Source organism: Sceloporus occidentalis, unplaced genomic scaffold (assembly GCF_023333645.1).
Source record: "Sceloporus occidentalis isolate IW3139 unplaced genomic scaffold, rSceOcc1.0.p SCAF_107, whole genome shotgun sequence".
Taxonomy (NCBI): Eukaryota; Metazoa; Chordata; class Lepidosauria; order Squamata; family Phrynosomatidae; genus Sceloporus; species Sceloporus occidentalis.
Window position 1 is genome coordinate 775253 of NW_028317087.1, and position 16790 is coordinate 792042.

The 16790-nt window shown below is 45.2% G+C and overlaps 1 protein-coding gene across 1 annotated transcript in view; it reads left to right on the forward strand.

Moving 5' to 3' along the window:
- Window positions 1–16790, forward strand: part of LOC149283238 (sec1 family domain-containing protein 2-like) — a 196633-nt gene that overhangs the window by 1770 nt on the left and 178073 nt on the right. Inside the window, exons 2-3 of the mRNA XM_089497812.1 lie at window positions 990–1158; window positions 7556–7683. Coding sequence (XP_089353938.1) covers window positions 990–1158; window positions 7556–7683 — 297 coding nt within the window. The remainder of the gene's footprint in view (window positions 1–989; window positions 1159–7555; window positions 7684–16790) is intronic.

A 16790-nucleotide genomic window follows, 5' to 3' on the forward strand; every position in this document is an offset into this window, starting at 1 on the left:
TCAGGCGCAGGGGTGTAAAATAATCCTTTAAAAAGGCACAGTTTATGCGTTAAAGTGGATATGGTGGCAGAAGTGTCCCTTTAAGCCTCACTGATATAATTCTGCATGGTAGGGGCCAACCTCTTCTCACAAGAGGAGTATAACCCAGTTCCTCATATTGCATTGTAAAGCCAGTGAGTTGACGCTACGGTTCACCTGAAGTCCCGCTCTTCCGAATAAGCCTCTGATAAGTATGTTTGCCGCAAATTATTTGTAGCTCAACTAGTTGCTAATCAAATCACTATGTATAAGAAGGTGTTCCGACTCAAGCCCCCATTGACATTAATAGATTTGCTTTTGAGCTCAACACAGGGGGCGTTCTCGGCACATAGTAATGGGCTTGCTGTTGCATTCAGTTGGGTTGCTAATAAACTAGACTATAAGATTATAAATAAGACTAATCTTGGCCCGTATTTTTCAAAATTTATTTAATATCAATTACCATTGCCCTTGTCGCAGGTTAATGTGGTCCAATACTGTGATTGATGAATGCAGAATTTATGAACCATCCTCTAAAGGAAATAAATCTCTGTGAAGACTGCAAAGTGAGGCGCTCGTAGTATTTTCTTAACGTTTAAAAGGGCCCTGTTGGTGGTTAATTTTGATCTATGTGTGAACGGTCCTTTGAGGTTAAACACCAGTTTACGAGAGCATTCAGTATATCTAAATGTAGTGCATGCTAAGGTTTATTCACTAAAAAGAGAGAAGGCAGGAGAACTGTGGTTTCCACTCCCTTACTTTATTCATTATGATGAACACTAGAATGTTTCTGTATAATGCAAAATTCAATGGGTAAGGAGAGTTTGGAAAAATCTTACTGATTCATCCATGCATTACACAAAGCCAGACATGCTCTTTCCTCTTTCGCTTATTATAACTGTGTGCTTACAAACTTCTGTTTCTCAAAGATTTGTATTTTTTTTTTGTATTAATGCACTGTTTTGTTTCAGGAGCTGTCGGTCATCATGGAGAGAACCTAGTAGAGAAGATACTATCTGCGCTGCCGTCTCTTCAAGGTCATACAAATGATGTCATGGTTAATATGGATTCGCTAACAGCCCTTCGCAGTGAAGGTGATAATGAAGGAATCATAGCTCCTGGGTGTCTGGCACAGCCAACGTAAGTGCAGGAGATGGGTGTATTTTGCTTTTTTTCTATCAATGGCAAGATGTAACAATATAGAATATTTGTTTACACACTTTTATTTTTTTTTTATTTTTTTTGCAAGTCTACATATAGTTTTAACAATTCCCTCTGGCTTCTCCTAGTGCTCTTTTCTCCTCTCTTTGGTGTTTTTCCATGTACAAGATACCTGTGTCAGCTTAATCTACTCGGAATTTTAGATTGTCCATGTCCCACTAAAAAAGGGGGAATGTAGAACTCTGTGGTGATTATTATAAGTAATGAGTTCAGTAACGGAACAGTTGTGGTTTCCCTTCCATGGTTTCAGTATACATTTTGAGATCCAATCCAAGTCTACTGCAGGAAGAGCTTGGCTGGTCCAGTATAATATATATATATATATATATATATATATCTTTTCTATGTGCATCACAAATCTTCATCACAACAGTTGTAGCTTCTACTGAGCAAGAGCTTGGCTGGGCCAATATAAATCACACCGAGCAAACTGAGCCCTTATTACTGGAGAAACATGCTAGCATTGTGACTCCATAATGTATAGTGAGAGTAACCGGTCTCACTGTAGTGTATAACCTCAATATGAAATCACAACAAAAAAAGTCAACAAACGCAAAGCCATGACACAATATAGACAGGTCTCTTTGATAAACACAGATTTGTTTATTCCTTGTATAGAAAGTCACTTTTCATTATGAAGGGCTGACACTGAATTTTCTGTCAGGAAAGGCTAAGCTGTCCCTGCATAATGTATAATTAAATGGGTGAGACTGACCTCACTGATGCGATACAGTACAAAGTGATGCTGCACTAAAGAAAAGTATGTTTTATATCGTATTACCGAAGCGTTCTTTTACTGCAGACCAGAGGGTAATGCATGAAAATAAAAACATGATTGGGGAAGAAAAAAAGCTTCCTCCTAGATCGAGACTGGTTTTTGTCGCCCCCTGTATTATGAGTGTAAGTGCGCCGGTTCAAAGGAAAATGTGTGGAATTTGCCGTGAGATGTATTTCCTTTTAGACATGAATATCTGTAGCATACTTAATACTAAATATATAACGCTTGTATCTCAACATAACCTCCAGGCGTGGGAATCGCCGTATTGGTCCTGCCTTTCTAAATCAGTCCCATAAAATTGTGTCTGATTCGAACATTAATGGGCTCTCCGTATTTATGTAAACACATTCTATGTGCTTGGAACGTCTTTCTTCGCTTTAATGTTTTTTTCTATGCTCCTTCTGCATTATCGATTTTAATGCTAGAATGTGTAACCTAAGGCCAGTATGGGGGCACAGTAATAAGACTTGGACAAAAATCCAACATTTTGTTTGCGTTATTTCAAGACAGCTGGACTTTATCTTAAATGCGTGCGGAGCTGAATGTGTAATGTCACATGCTATATAACTTATGAGAAGCGGAATCATTCCAAAGTTGCATCTGTGTGTTTATGAGCCAAGATATATATCTTTTGTCTCTACTTTTGCAATTGGCTTTGCCTTTATATGGAATTTACTAAAAGGGATTTGGATTCTGGCAGCTTTTGATAAATTAAAAAGTAATTTTGATAATCTAGAGAATTGTGTTTGTAGTAGCTGTTTCTTATGTCTGCTTCTCAATGAAAGATAAGACTTTTTTTTGTTTTGTTTTTTTAAATGTTTTTCATTTTAACAAACCATTACAAATGTCTATTTTCTAGTGTACCCTAAAACTTTTTTTTATTTTGGACTGTGCTAGAATGTTTTAAGAGGCAGGAAAGGTGTTCCACATTAGAAGTTCCAGAGGCGCCTGGACCAACACACCGTGGAGGTGGTTGGGGAGATTGGAGATGTCCCGTGTAACCGGCCTATTTAGCGGTGTTTTAAGGCTAATTGATGGGGTGCTTTGTCCACCTCTTAGGCAGCTCTTGACCTGTATAAGCTGCTGCCTCTGATGGTGGAACGGTCTCTTTGAAACATGTCATTTGCCTTGAGGTTTAGCTGTCAAGGTTTAAAGGTAAAGTTTAAAAATACCAGACCTTTTCCAGTAGAATACCTGGCATAGCAGCGACACCTTTGCAAAAAGATTGTCCTGCTCTGCAAACGTATAAGAAGTTGCACTTGCAGGTATAATGTAATTATAATTGATATGGATGACTAAAGCCCGTGACAGAGTTAGTTTACTTTTTAACTCAAACTGTGGTTTTCCTTAAAATTTTTGTTAGCCCCTATGTATTTGCAAAACTTTCTGGGGATTTGCCCCTTTTTCTTCCCCCAGCCAAATACCTTGCAGTTGATGTGTTCGACCAAACGCATATATCTAGAGGTGATATACTCCTCTCCCGCTGCGTGCGGAGGATTGTTTAGATCACGGCACGCATGTGTGGAAACTGCCGCCATTGATTTCAATGGGACTGATTTCCTGATGCTGAATGGCATCTTCAAGCAGCTAATCAGCGGCAAGAATCGTCTGACCATGGAAGAGGATGGCTGCATGGAACAGGGTTTTCTGTGCCAGGTAAATGCTTTAATTTACTTTTTTTATTTTGGAAGAATGCATATTATAGTATTAACAGAGAACTTTGCATTCTTCTTTAATGCCAGTGTCGGACACACAAAAATGTCCCTTTGACCGTTGTCGCCAAGAATGGATGCTACATCTTTTGTTATTACAGCTGAAAAAAATATCTAGCATTTTTTACTTTAACAAGTGCAATAAAATACATGATATTAAACCGACAGCAGCATGCACTGAATGCGGCTCTAATGGACTACTTTTCTGCTTCTTGTCTGTTATCTGTAGAGGCTCTGGCACATAAACGAATACATAACCTATACGAATTGCATCCCTGCCAATATACATACCAAGTGGGGTCTACAAGAACTTGCACTGTGAATGACTTGAGGTTTTGGAATAAAACACAACTGTTTTGTCATTTCTTGTTAAAACATAATGTTCCTTTTTGATCTTCTTTAATTAGGAAAACATTTGGACAAAAGGCAAACTGTCTCAATATTTTCAAAACCAATTTTTGTATAGGCCTAGCACAATATTGCTGAAGATTGTCTAGTTGCTACTATGTAACAGTTCCAACAATTTATTAATAAGGAAAAGCTCCCTCAGCTACCATGGGAAAAAAAGCTGCAAACACCTGTAAGTGATTATTGCCTTTTAGGATTTTGAAAGAATTACCCATGAACAAAGATTATGGGGACAATGAAAGCTTTATTATATAATAAATATTGTATGGATGGGGCGGGGGACAAAGAAGGAGCTACCTCTGGACTCCGGAGTGATTTAGCAGCACGCAGGAGAGGAAAAACCCAAATGCCCCCCCCCCATTTTCAGGAGGGAACCTCTGGGAAACCATGGCTTGAGGAACTGCCCTTCCCTCTGGAAACTCAAGAGGTTAAATATGATGATAAAAAAATCAAAAAACCATTCATTTTAAGATGTCATATAAAAAAAAAAATCCACATTCTTTATAGAGTTCATGAATCTCACACTCTGTGCGTGGAGCATCAGTGTATTAAATGTAGCTAACATTATGACATCGCTGTGGCAGGAGAGGTTACATCCCTCCCGTTGCCAGAGTAGTGTATGCTACTCACAGCTTTATTTATATAAAAATGTAAACAACACAAGATGACTTGCTCCTCGTTATTTTTACATTTTACTTTTCCTGAAATTTTATTATTTAAACATACCCCTAGCATTAGGAGGGTTTATGTGGTTATTAAGAACAGAGAACAATTTTTTTTGTTTGCCAAAAGGGAAATCTGATTGTTTTCCCTCAAAATGTTACAGTTGGCTTCTGATAAAGTGAAAGTAACTCTAAAAGTAAATATGTGTTAGTGGGAACGAAGTGAATCAGTACCACTCCTGTTTAGTTTAGTCTGTATCCATGACTAGAGGTCCACTGGGTCAGGTGAATCGTCTAGGCCTGCAGTGAAGCCATCTACCCAGCATGGTTGGCTAAACCCATAAAAGACCGCATTGCCTATTTTACAGTATTTAGGGTATGTGGCTCTTTTAAATCATAGACAACGTTCATAGTCAGCATGTTTTTCTTAGTGAAAGATTATTAATCTGGATAATATATATTATACCCTGTAATTACTCAACTCCGTGTCAAAATCTGTGCCGCTTTCTCACCAATACACAGGCCATCCACTTTTAGGGCCTTTTTAACTAAATATTGAAATATTGAAAAGTGAATTTCTCTTTCTGCCCCATAGCCTGGTAGCATCTGTTGGTACCATTTAATAGGGAGAACATATATTTTCCCAGAATCTACTTGACATCTCCTAATTTATTTCCCATCCTATAACAATGTTTGCAGCACTTACTCGCCTAAAATAACATGCCTTCAACAAGGTTCAAGGTTCTTAATACTGCTGAACCATCTTAGAATAGTTTATGGAAACATTTTGTTCCTTTAATTAATGCAGATTTTTTTAATGACAGACCCACTTTAAGTATCTCCCACTGTTCTTATGCATAAACTGTTCTCAAATGGCATTTAAGAGTGCTTTCATTTATACGAACTGCAATATGTTTGCAAAAGCTTGTGATTCATTTTTTCAGTGTAATAACTTCCATCAGGACATACGGGTTCAAAGCTATTTACCTTCTAGTGGGTGTGCAACTCATCATATGTTTGTTTTCAACTCTTCTGAAGACTGAAGTGATTCCAGCATATGAACATGGTGTTAAAATGTATTCTAAACTTGAATGAATCATTCTAATCTCACATAATTCACTAACCACTCTTGTCGTTCCAAACAGATTTATTTATTTACCACTTCCTTTTGCGCTAATGAAAAACATTTATTTTCCTTCAGACCCAACATTCCCTTATTTCTTTTTGAGTTTTTTTTTTAATGTGTGACAAAATTAAAAAGCAATTTGGGCACGACCCAAATCTTTGTGATAACCAACAACAGTGAAAGTGTTCTGGCTGACGTAGATCAGTCATAACCTTGCTATACATTATGGAGACATGCCTCCCAGCGTATGATAGACATAACACAGAAACATTACATAGAAATTGACGGTGGATAAGAACCATCTGGTAAATTTAGTCAACTCATTTTCCTGATGTAAAGACTCCGGTCTTAGTCGTTCCTTGATGTCAGCTTAGATTCAGGATAGCTGTATTACCTCTACCACATCGGAAGGTAGGCTGTTCCATTAATCTACAACCCTCTTGTGAATTGACCAAAGAGAAACGCTCTGTTTTTAGGTGGTGTGGTTAGAGATATGGCTAGCTGGAAGGATGATCATGATCAGATGCATGATCATACATTTTAATGACTTTTATTTTGTAGAGCACTGTGGTGGCCATCAGGGTAAAAAAGAGGGACAGGGGGAGAACTGGGTCCCAAAGAGGGGACTGTCCCTACTAATCAGGGGCACTTTGAAGGTTCTCTGAACTTAGCTAGTTCAACCTAGGCTTCCATAAGCCATAGTTGACTCAATAAAAGCCACTTCAAAGACTAGGTAATGCATTATACTCAATCCTTGTGGAAGAAGAAGCTAAATAATTTGGAGAACTGAAAAAGCAACTCTACTGCAACTCCCACTCCTTCGCTTCTGCTGCAGGGAGAGTTTAGCTGCGTAGTTGAATCAGTGAGCTCTCTTCAAAGTCTACTCGCGCATCAAATTATGCATTATACAGGGTCAACTTAGCCCTTCTAACTGCAAGAACTTGTTGAAGAACACTGTTTGCATTTTATAATGAATAGTAAATGCACTCAATTCAAGAGGGTTCCTCTTCAGGACCCAAATTCCCTTTCTTCTAGTTTCATAGCTGATCATGTATAGTATATAAGGTTGCATTAGGGCCCCTTAACAATCCTTCCTATCATTTAAAAACATCTAGTTTGAAGGCATTATTACAAATGATTGTTTCGCTACAATGTTAGAAGCTCAAAGAGAATTTTTGCTAAAATTAAACAGGCCATCTTTGATCATTTTCAGTGTTACACACTCACACCCATCTGTGATTTGTATACATTGTGTGTATTGTGCCCTTTTTCACCACCTTTATTCATATTTCCTATAATTGTTTTTGTTTTTCAGAAATCTAAACCAGGCACAATAATGAATGCATTTCTCAATGTCAGATTAAAAAGTTTTTTTTTAATTTATTGAGATTCATCTTCTAAATTAAAACTTGTGGCTTTTTCTCCAGCTGTGGGCCATATGAATGATTGCGAAAAGAAATCGTAATTCGCGATACCTTGTTCTGTGACTAAAGATTGGAAGATGCTTGTATACTCTTATATTTCTAACCCAAAGTGACCTTGAGGGAGATCTACGTTTTGTATGTATGTTTTAATATGATCTGAAATGGTTTTAGCTTATATTTGTCTTGTCTTTTATTTTTCTGAGCAGTGACCCTGCTGCCAAGACGCTCTGGGAGTCCATGTTCAATATGAAGCAGAAGGAAGCAGTGATGGAAGTCAGGAGACATCTAGTGGAGTCAGCAAGCAAACAGAATCTGTCTGTCAAGATGAGTATGGGTAAGCACGGTCCCTTCTTTACTTTTATAACCAAGCTGCTAAAATATGTTTTAAGGCAAACTCTGATTTCTCTTTAATATAAAGTAAAAAAACAAACATCATGAACAGGGCTATTGTCTGAAGGTACAGGGGAAGGGCAGCAGAGGGCTTCTGGAGCACATGTAAGTAGCAAGCATTAAGATATAAATACAACCACAGCTCTTGACACCTCCCACTAACTATTATACTCAATAGAAAACATCCTCGTTCTGTCATCACACCTCACTCCTATCACACATGACTCCCTTACTCCTATCACACATAACACCTTACCCCTGACACATAACACATACTTGTACACACACTAACACTCACTTACATATTTACACACACATACCAACATACACACTGTAAAATATTTACACACACAATTACTTACCTTTAATGGCTGCTCATATGCTGAACAGGTGTCCCCCTGAAATGTGAGAGCATTTTAACAAGTTCTGCCAGCCTTTAAAGCATAGCCATAGAAGACCACTGTATGTGTAGTCACTAACTGATGTCAGCATCCTCCAGTTTTTTTTACTGAAACCAATGCTCTTAGACCATTTAGTGTGTTAATGCTTTCATTAACAACAAAATAGATTTTAACTATACAAATTATGTGGGAGCAGATCTTGATAGCCAGCCTTGAATGTTTTTAAAATTTCTATAGGATAAATATTTAAGATGTTTACCTTTTTTGAAGGATCCCTTCAGCCCTGGTTTCTTTTAAAATGCTTTGCTCTGCTGTAATTGACTGCTATTCATGTTACTGCATGTAAATCAGTACATATTCTTTAACACCATTAAAGAATATAAGAACTCTATCTTTTCTACAATCCATGGCTGTGAAAACATAACGTTTACGTATGTTCTCTCCCTATACGTGCTCAGTGGCAATCCTATTGAAGTGAATGGAAGTAACAGCAGCCAATTTCATGTATGCTATAACTGAACATTGATGTCCAGCTAGTATGCATGTGATTGGCTTCCACTACTCTCACTGATTTGACTTCAAAGGGAGTGCCACTGAGCATATATAGAACATGTACTTACTTATATGTAATCTTTACACGTGTTGGTGAGGGAGGAAAATGGGACAAAAATCTAGTTCTCTAACTCAGTCTTGTGAAGCAGATTTATATGACCGTTTTTTCCTTAAAGAAGAAATGTACACCACGTACACCAATGTCCTTCTCAACCAATATATCTCTAAGCCAAAATCAACCAGAGGTATGTACGGCATATCTCAAGACACCTAATGTAAGAGTATACAGAAACATTTCTTATATGCGGGTGTGACGGATCGTCCTGTGCCCCAGACTGGACACATCCGCCCGTCCGCTCCTTCCCTCTCCCAGTAAGCGGACACGCTGTGGCTGTCAGAAGGAAGCAGTCACAGACCAGCACTTCCCTCAATCATGAGACAGGACTTCATGCTTTGAGGTTAAAACAGAACTCTCTTTATTATAAACACACAGAACTTACATACAATCTCCATTCACTGTGCACCGAACCCAACCCCCAATCCCATCAGCCACATCCCATCACAAATCCCATCAGCCACATCTCCTCACAAATCCCATCGGTATACAGGGGATGTATCAGGTGAGGGGATTAAGGGATACAATGGGTTTCCCCCACCTGTTTTATCCCCCCTGTAGTGCGGGTGCCGTCTGGGCAGACAGGGCTGTGCTGGCTGATTAAGAGCCCCAGCCAGATTATAGGATCGTCTCTTTGAAGACTGGAGCTGCAGCCACATTCAAACAGGGTACACATAAATATTATTATTATTATTATTATTATTATAACAGTGAAGATCAGACATGGTTCTTCACATTACTCCCCTCTTGTGCAAACGTCCGGCAGACACAGCCAGATCCCTAACGGATCGGCTTGGGGATGACCGGGCCTCTACTGTCTCTAGTCCTGCGGGGTAGAGAGAGAGAGAGAGCGGGCGTGCGGCCTCTGGGGCACCCTGGCAGCCCCATGTCAGTCACCCAGGCTCCTAGGCCTGGCCCATAGTCAAAGGGTAAGAGGCCAGCCCAGAAGCCTCTCCAGTGGGCAGCCCTCTTTAGTCTTCTCTGCAGGCATGGGAGACCTTTCTCCAGGGCTTCCTTTCCCCTCTGGGCCCTCAGCCCAGACTCGGCTCCCTCCCAACCTGATGGAACCCTCCCATGGTTACCCTGACTATGGGCTTGTCCCGAGTCAGCTCCACATTCCCCCACCCAAACAACAAGAGCCCACTCCAAAGCAGCAGCAGTTTCACTTACCCCTACCTGGCGGGAGTGCCGGTTGCCCTTCCTCCCATAATTGGTGACGGCCGCTGGGGAGGGGCGACGCCTCCCGGATGCTCGTGCTGGGGAGAGCCAGATAATGGGGTGTAAGCAGTGCAGGGCAGAGGTCAGCGACTCTCTGCCCGGTTGCCAGTGCTTCTGCTGGTGCAGGGAACGGTGCTGGGCAGAGAACAGCGTCACTCTGCCTTGTGGCCAGCTCTTCCGCTGGTGGTTCCCTGCTAGCAGGTGGGGACCCTTCGCTGTGGAGCGGCAGAGGCCAGCAACACTCTGCCCTGTTGCCGGCGTTTCAGCCAGAGCGAGGATTGCTGGTGCAGGCCAGAGGTCAGCGACGCTCTGCCCGGTTGCCAGTGCTTCTGCTGGTGCAGGGAACGGTGCTGGGCAGAGAACAGCGTCACTCTGCCTTGTGGCCAGCTCTTCCGCTGGTGGTTCCCTGCTAGCAGGTGGGGACCCTTCGCTGTGGAGCGGCAGAGGCCAGCAACACTCTGCCCTGTTGCCGGCGTTTCAGCCAGAGCGAGGATTGCTGGTGCAAGACAGAGGTCAGCGACTCTCTCCGGGTGCCAGCACTTCTGGTTGGTCCTCGTTAGCCGGCGGGAACACTGTGCTGGGGGATGAGCAGAGGCCAGCAGCACTCTGCCCCGTGGCCGGCTCTTCTGCCGGTCTGGCATTTTGCGGTGCTGGGCAGAGGATCGCGTCGCACTGCCCTGGTGGGTCCCTGCTAGCAGGGACCTTTCACTGTGGGGCGGGCAGAGGCCAGCGGCACTCTGCCCCGCTGCCGGCGCTTCAGCCGGAGTAGGAGGGGCGCGTGGTGCTGGGCAGAGAACAGCGTCCCTCTGCCCTGTTGTCGGCGCTTCTGCCGCCTCTAGTGGAAACCCATAGACCGCTGCCTTAAATTCCGGCGACTGCATGCGGTCCATAATCGCCCGGAAGACTTCCTCCCAAAAGTGATTGCCCACTTTCACCTCTTCGGGCTCTGGCTGCAATACCAGGGGCAGAGGGGCTGAACCTTCAAGTCCGGAGGCTTGCCAATTACAGTGAGCGGCCTCCGGAGCTCGCTCTGGGACATCTGTCGGCTCACATTGCAGGGCGTAGCGCCCCTCGAACAGCGCCAAGTATTCTGCCTCGAGACACCATTCTCTGTCTACTAGTCTCTCAAGGTTCACTTGTTGCAGTGGGTGGCAGGGCTCTCCGGCACTTGGCACTAATGTCCCACCATTGGTCCATGTTGCCATTGCCAAAGACATCCCTTTCCTCGAATGCCTCCCACAACAGGCCAGGCCCGCCAACATCCATCCCTTCCGGAGAATGGGGCTTTCCCTGCCATCCCAGGTGACACTAAGGATAGACTCCTCCGTACCTGAGATAGGGCAGGACTCAAAACTTTAAAAGTGCCCTCCCCTCCTACTAACACCAGTTTTTTTTTCCTGCCCTACATCAGGTAGGGGGACTCGTCTTCCCTTTTTTTTTTGTTTTCTCCGGCTCTAGGTTGAGCCGTTTTCCCCGGGCTAAGCCCCCATTCCTGGGGGATACCTTGTACCTTTGCCAGATGGCTGTTACTGCGTCGCCCAGCGCTTGCTCCTGTGTTCGCAGCTGCGGCGTCCCGGCGGTGGCCGCGGTGGCGCCGGCGTCCCGGCGGTGATCGCGGCCACGGTGGATCCGTCTTCCCCACGGTGAGCACGGCAGGTCCGCCGGCTGTGTTTGGGGAGTAACCAGCGTGTATGCCGGCACCTCCTATGTCCAGGGAGGCTTGCCGGTCTGTGATTCAGCGGATTCACGCCGCTGTTGCGGCTTACTACAGCGGCCATATTGGAGTCTGCCGACTTCCAGTTTCGGGTTTTCGCTCTTCCGGTTGTGCGGTCCAAGCCTCGTTCTCGGACAGAATTCAAATTTTTGGCGCCAAATTCTTTGCTGTTGCAGATTACAGCCTAATTTCAGCTCTTTTTCACTGCATATATAGAAGGTAAGTGAATTGACTGCTATGTGTGTTCCTGCTGTTTTCTTTTGGCTGGATGCTGTTGCATCTTTCATTATGTCGGCCCCTGATAATGCTGAGCCACCCTCTGTCGAGGACAAACCTAAGAAGGCTGTTATGAAGTCTAAACACGCCCAATGCTCCGGGTGTCACAAGGCTTTGCAGGATTCTAGGAAGAAGCTCTGCTCCGCTTGCCTGAGATCTGTAGCGGATTCTGAGCCGTCTGGAGGTAGGGAGTTTTTGACCTGGCTTACAGAAGAGATGCAGTCTACCTTCTCTGCCTTCCGTCAGACTGTTCCTGCCTATCACCACCTTCCAGCGGCACAAGACCCCGCTCTCCTAGGGCGTCAGCCTTTGTTCTCAGACTCGGAGTTTGACTATCCTGAGGTAGAGGAAGGTTCCTCGGAGGAAGGAGAGATCCGGGAGGAAACTACTTTTTTGTTCCCGGTAGAAGAGATTGAGACTTTAATTTCTGCTGTGAGGTCAGCTATGCATTTGGAGGAGGTCTCCACCCAGAAGAGTGACCCTTTCTTTGGTGCCAGCTTCTCCAAGCAGTCTGCCTCGTTTCCTGTTCATCCTGCGCTATCTGACATTATCAAGCAGGAATGGAACCACCCGGAAAGGAGGGTTAACCTGTCCAGATGGGTTAAACGCATGTTTCCCTTTGATGAGGACTTTGCTCAGTTTTGTGCTACCCTGCAGGTAGATACTGCTGTTATGAGGGTCTCCAGGAAGACTACTCTGCCGCTTGAGGATGGCTCTCATTTCTCTGACCAGATGGAAAAGAAAGCCGAAGCTGCAGTTAAGAAATCATTCGAGGCTTCAGCTGCTGTCCTTAAACCTGGAATTGCTTCTGCCTCGGTTTCCAGACCTGCCAAGATTTGGCTCTCCCAGATCGAAGAGGATATTGCTGCCAAAACCTCCAGGGAAACTATCCTCAAGAATGTTGCTGCCGTGAAACTGGCCGTGGATTTTCTCTGTGATGCCTCTATCGAAAACATCAGAATGACAGCCAGAGCTTCGGCACTTTCAGTTGCAGCTAGGAGGGCCTTGTGGCTTAAGGCCTGGGCGGCGGATAATGCCTCTAAGAACAGGCTTCTTAATATCCCTTTTAAGGGTAAGACTTTATTCGGGGAAGAACTGGAGTCCCTTTTGGAGAAAACCACAGGGGACAAGCATTGGATGCCTCAGCGAAAGCCTCCTTCGAAAAGACGGCAGTCCTTTCGGCCTTTTTTCCCAGGACAATCTAGAGCCCATGGTTCCAGGTTCAATCCTCGTCCAGAGAACAAAGCTTCCGAGGCAGATTCCCTCGTGGAAGGGGGAGATTTGACAGAATCACCTTCCCCAAAGCGTTTCAAGACCCCAAGAACGCTGCATGACGCCTCCTTCATTCCGGTGGGAGGAAGGCTCCGATTTTTCAGGGACAGTTGGTTCTCACTCACCCGAGATCCTTGGGTGAGAGCCATTGTATCGCACGGCTATCTACTTCAATTTCGGACCAGACCTTCAGACCGTTTTTTGATCTCACACCTTCCTCCAGACCAGGCAAGGCGGTCGGTCCTGTTATCTACCATTCAGCAGTTGACAGACCTCAGAGTCCTGGTTCCTGTCCCTTGGCCAGAACTGGGCCAAGGGGTTTATTCTCCGGTTTTTCTGGTCCCCAAGAGACCGGGAGGTCTTCGCCTAATCATAGACTTGCGATTTTTGAACAGTCACCTCCAGTTTGTCCGGTTCAAGATGGAAACCGTAAGATCCACTCTCGACACCTTATGCCTCAACGACTTCATGGCTTCTTTAGATCTGAAGGATGCATATTTCCATGTTCCCATCCATCTCATCGTTTCCTGAGAGTGGCGATTCCTCGGGGTACAGCTGTCCAGCACTTTCAGTTTCAAGCCCTTCCATTCGGATTGTCGGCAGCCCCAAGAGTCTTCACGAAACTCTTGGCAGTTGTGGCGGCCCGTCTCCGAGTTCAGGGTATCTCAGTCATTCCTTATCTGGACGATTGGCTTATCCATGCCCGGTCAACGCCGATTCTTCTTGCTCACCTTTCTACGGTGGTCGACACGTTGCAAGATCTCGGCTGGATTCTGAACTGGGACAAATCGTGCACCGTTCCCTCTCAACAGCTAGTGTTCCTGGGTCTTCGCCTGCATTCCTGCTCCGGGAAAGCTTTCCTTCCTCCTGCCAGGATCAAGGAAATTCGATTCCTAGTACGCAGGATTCGCTCTGCACACTGCAGCTCCTTACGGTTATGCATGTCCCTGCTGGGCAAGATGGTCTCCGCAAAGTATGCGGTGCCCTGGGCTCTGGCCCACATGAGAGTTCTTCGAAGATTTGTCCTCAACCATCTAGAAGACAACCCATTGGCTCTGGACCGGCATGTCTGTCCTCCTCGGCATGTCAGAGCTTCCCTCTCCTGGTGGCTCCAACGGGATATCCTCGCCGCAGGGAGGAGTTGGTCTCCTGTCTCCAAGGTACTTATCACCACCGAACCTGTTCGTGCAGGGTCTCTGGTCTCCAGCTACGAAACTTCTTCCCTCGAACTGTCTGGAGTTGCTTGCAGTAGAAAGAGCTCTGCATCACTGGGAGCATCTGCTCGCCGGCAAGGACATTTTGCTTCGCTCCGACAATCAGGCAGTGGTAGCCTATGTCAACAGACAGGGGGGCACAAGAAGTCCTCGACTTCTCCGTATATCGCTCAGGATTTCCTTTTGGGCAGAGTCCCGTCACATGACTCTGTCCGCTGTCCACCTCAGAGGAACTCTAAATTCTCAAGCGGATTTCCTGAGCAGAACTCCTGTGCTGAGCGGCGAGTGGGCTCTGCATCCGGCGGCCTTCGACCTCATCATCCAACGGTGTGGCTTACCCGAGATCGACCTTATGGCATCCAGAGACAATGCTCAGATTCCTGTCTTCTTTTCCCTCAGGCCTCAGGATCATCCCTTGGCGATAGATGCCTTCGCACAGGAATGGAATTTCCGTCTCGCCTACGTTTTTCCTCCGTTTGCTCTGGTCTCCAGGGTCCTACAGAAAATAAAGATGGACCATGCCTCCGGGATCCTGATAGCACCAGACTGGCCGAAGCGAGTCTGGTATTCGGACTTGATCACTCTAAGTCTCTCTCCCCCTCTGAAGCTCCCGGCTTGGAGAGACCTTTTGCATCAGGGTTCGTTCCTACACCCAAACCCTGCCATGTTCCAACTGACGGCCTGGAGATTGAACGCGAGTCTATCCTTAGTGTCACCAGGGATTGGCAGGGAAAAGAAGCTCTCGGTAAGTAGAACTTCCTGTTTCTGGATTTTCGCTGCGGGCCTCGGGCTTCCCAGTATATGGCTCGGTACTCCTCTTCGAGCCCAATCTCCTGTCGGACCAGCCTCTCTAGCTCTGCAACCTCACCTGGAGATGCAGGTCCCCCGAACAAGTAGAGCCTCCCATTCCGCTGGTCCCTGATTCTTTGTTCTAGGGTGGGCAGATGTGTACCTTGGTGGGCGCTCCACTTTTCCAGGGCTGCTCTCCATCTCACGAGCCGGGCTCGGGTCCGTCTCTCAAACTCCCATACTGGAGTCTCCGATTCGAGGGTCTCGACTCCCCTCCAAGTCACCCCGCATCCCGGTGACTGTTCAATCCACTCCATCTGTGGATCCGTTTTGGCTCTTCCTCGCCAGGGTATAACTTTGTTCTGCGGCTAGTTGCTTTGGTCCGCTCTGGTCTGGAAGGAGTAGTTCCCACCGCTGCCACCAATGTGACTGATCGTCCTGTGCCCCAGACTGGACACATCCGCCCATCAGCTCCTTCCCTCTCCAGACGCTGTGGCTGTCCGAAGAAAGCAGTCACAGACCAGCACTTCCCTCAATCATGAGACAGGACTTCATGCTTTGAGGTTAAAACAGAACTCTCTTTATTACAAACACACAGAACTTATATACAATCTCCATTCACTGTGCACCGAACCCAACCCCCAATCCTATCAGCCACATCCCATCACAAATCCCATCGGTATACAGGGGATGTATCAGGTGAGGGGATTAAGGGATACAATGGGTTTCCCCCACCTGTGTTATCCCCCCTGTAGTGCGGGTGCCGTCTGGGCAGACAGGGCTGTGCTGGCTGATTAAGAGCCCCAGCCAGATTATAGGGTCGTCTTTTTGAAGGCTGGAGCTGCAGCCACATTCAAACAGGGTACACATAAATATAATAATAATAACAGTGAAGATCAGACATGGTTCTTCACAGCGGGGTTAACATATTTGAGCATGTTTAACATTTCATCTGAGAAGATTATATATCCTAGCCCTCACCCATGGCTGGCAGTTAGTTTAACAGCTGAGTACATCTTTATTGCATGTTTTACAACTGGTGAATAGGTCCAGTTCAGTATCCAATAGGCTGGCTTGGCAATGGGACCAAAAGGGCATTTATCTCAAGGGCCCCCGCCATCCCCTAGGAGAAGGCCTGGCCAGCCCACAGTGTTTGCGGATGCAGGGCTGGAGCTGAGTAATGCTAAGTATATCCCAAGAAGAGACCACTTCAATTTAAACGGCAATTGAAATAAGGACGTCTCGGCTGTTATAGGCATTAAACGGCTTCTAATGGTTGGAATGTCCTTTTAATTAAGCGCTAATATATGGGTGGCTGAGTTTTGTTTTTTTTTCCCATGAAAACTTTCACTAGAGTTGGCCATTCATGATGCATTGAGAAGAAGATGTAATCTATTGCCAATCTATTGAACTGCATACTTCAATGCATATAATTGCCAGAATTTGTATGTAGGGTGGGTGATAAAGGTTTACTAAGACAATAGATCCAGCAGAAAAAAA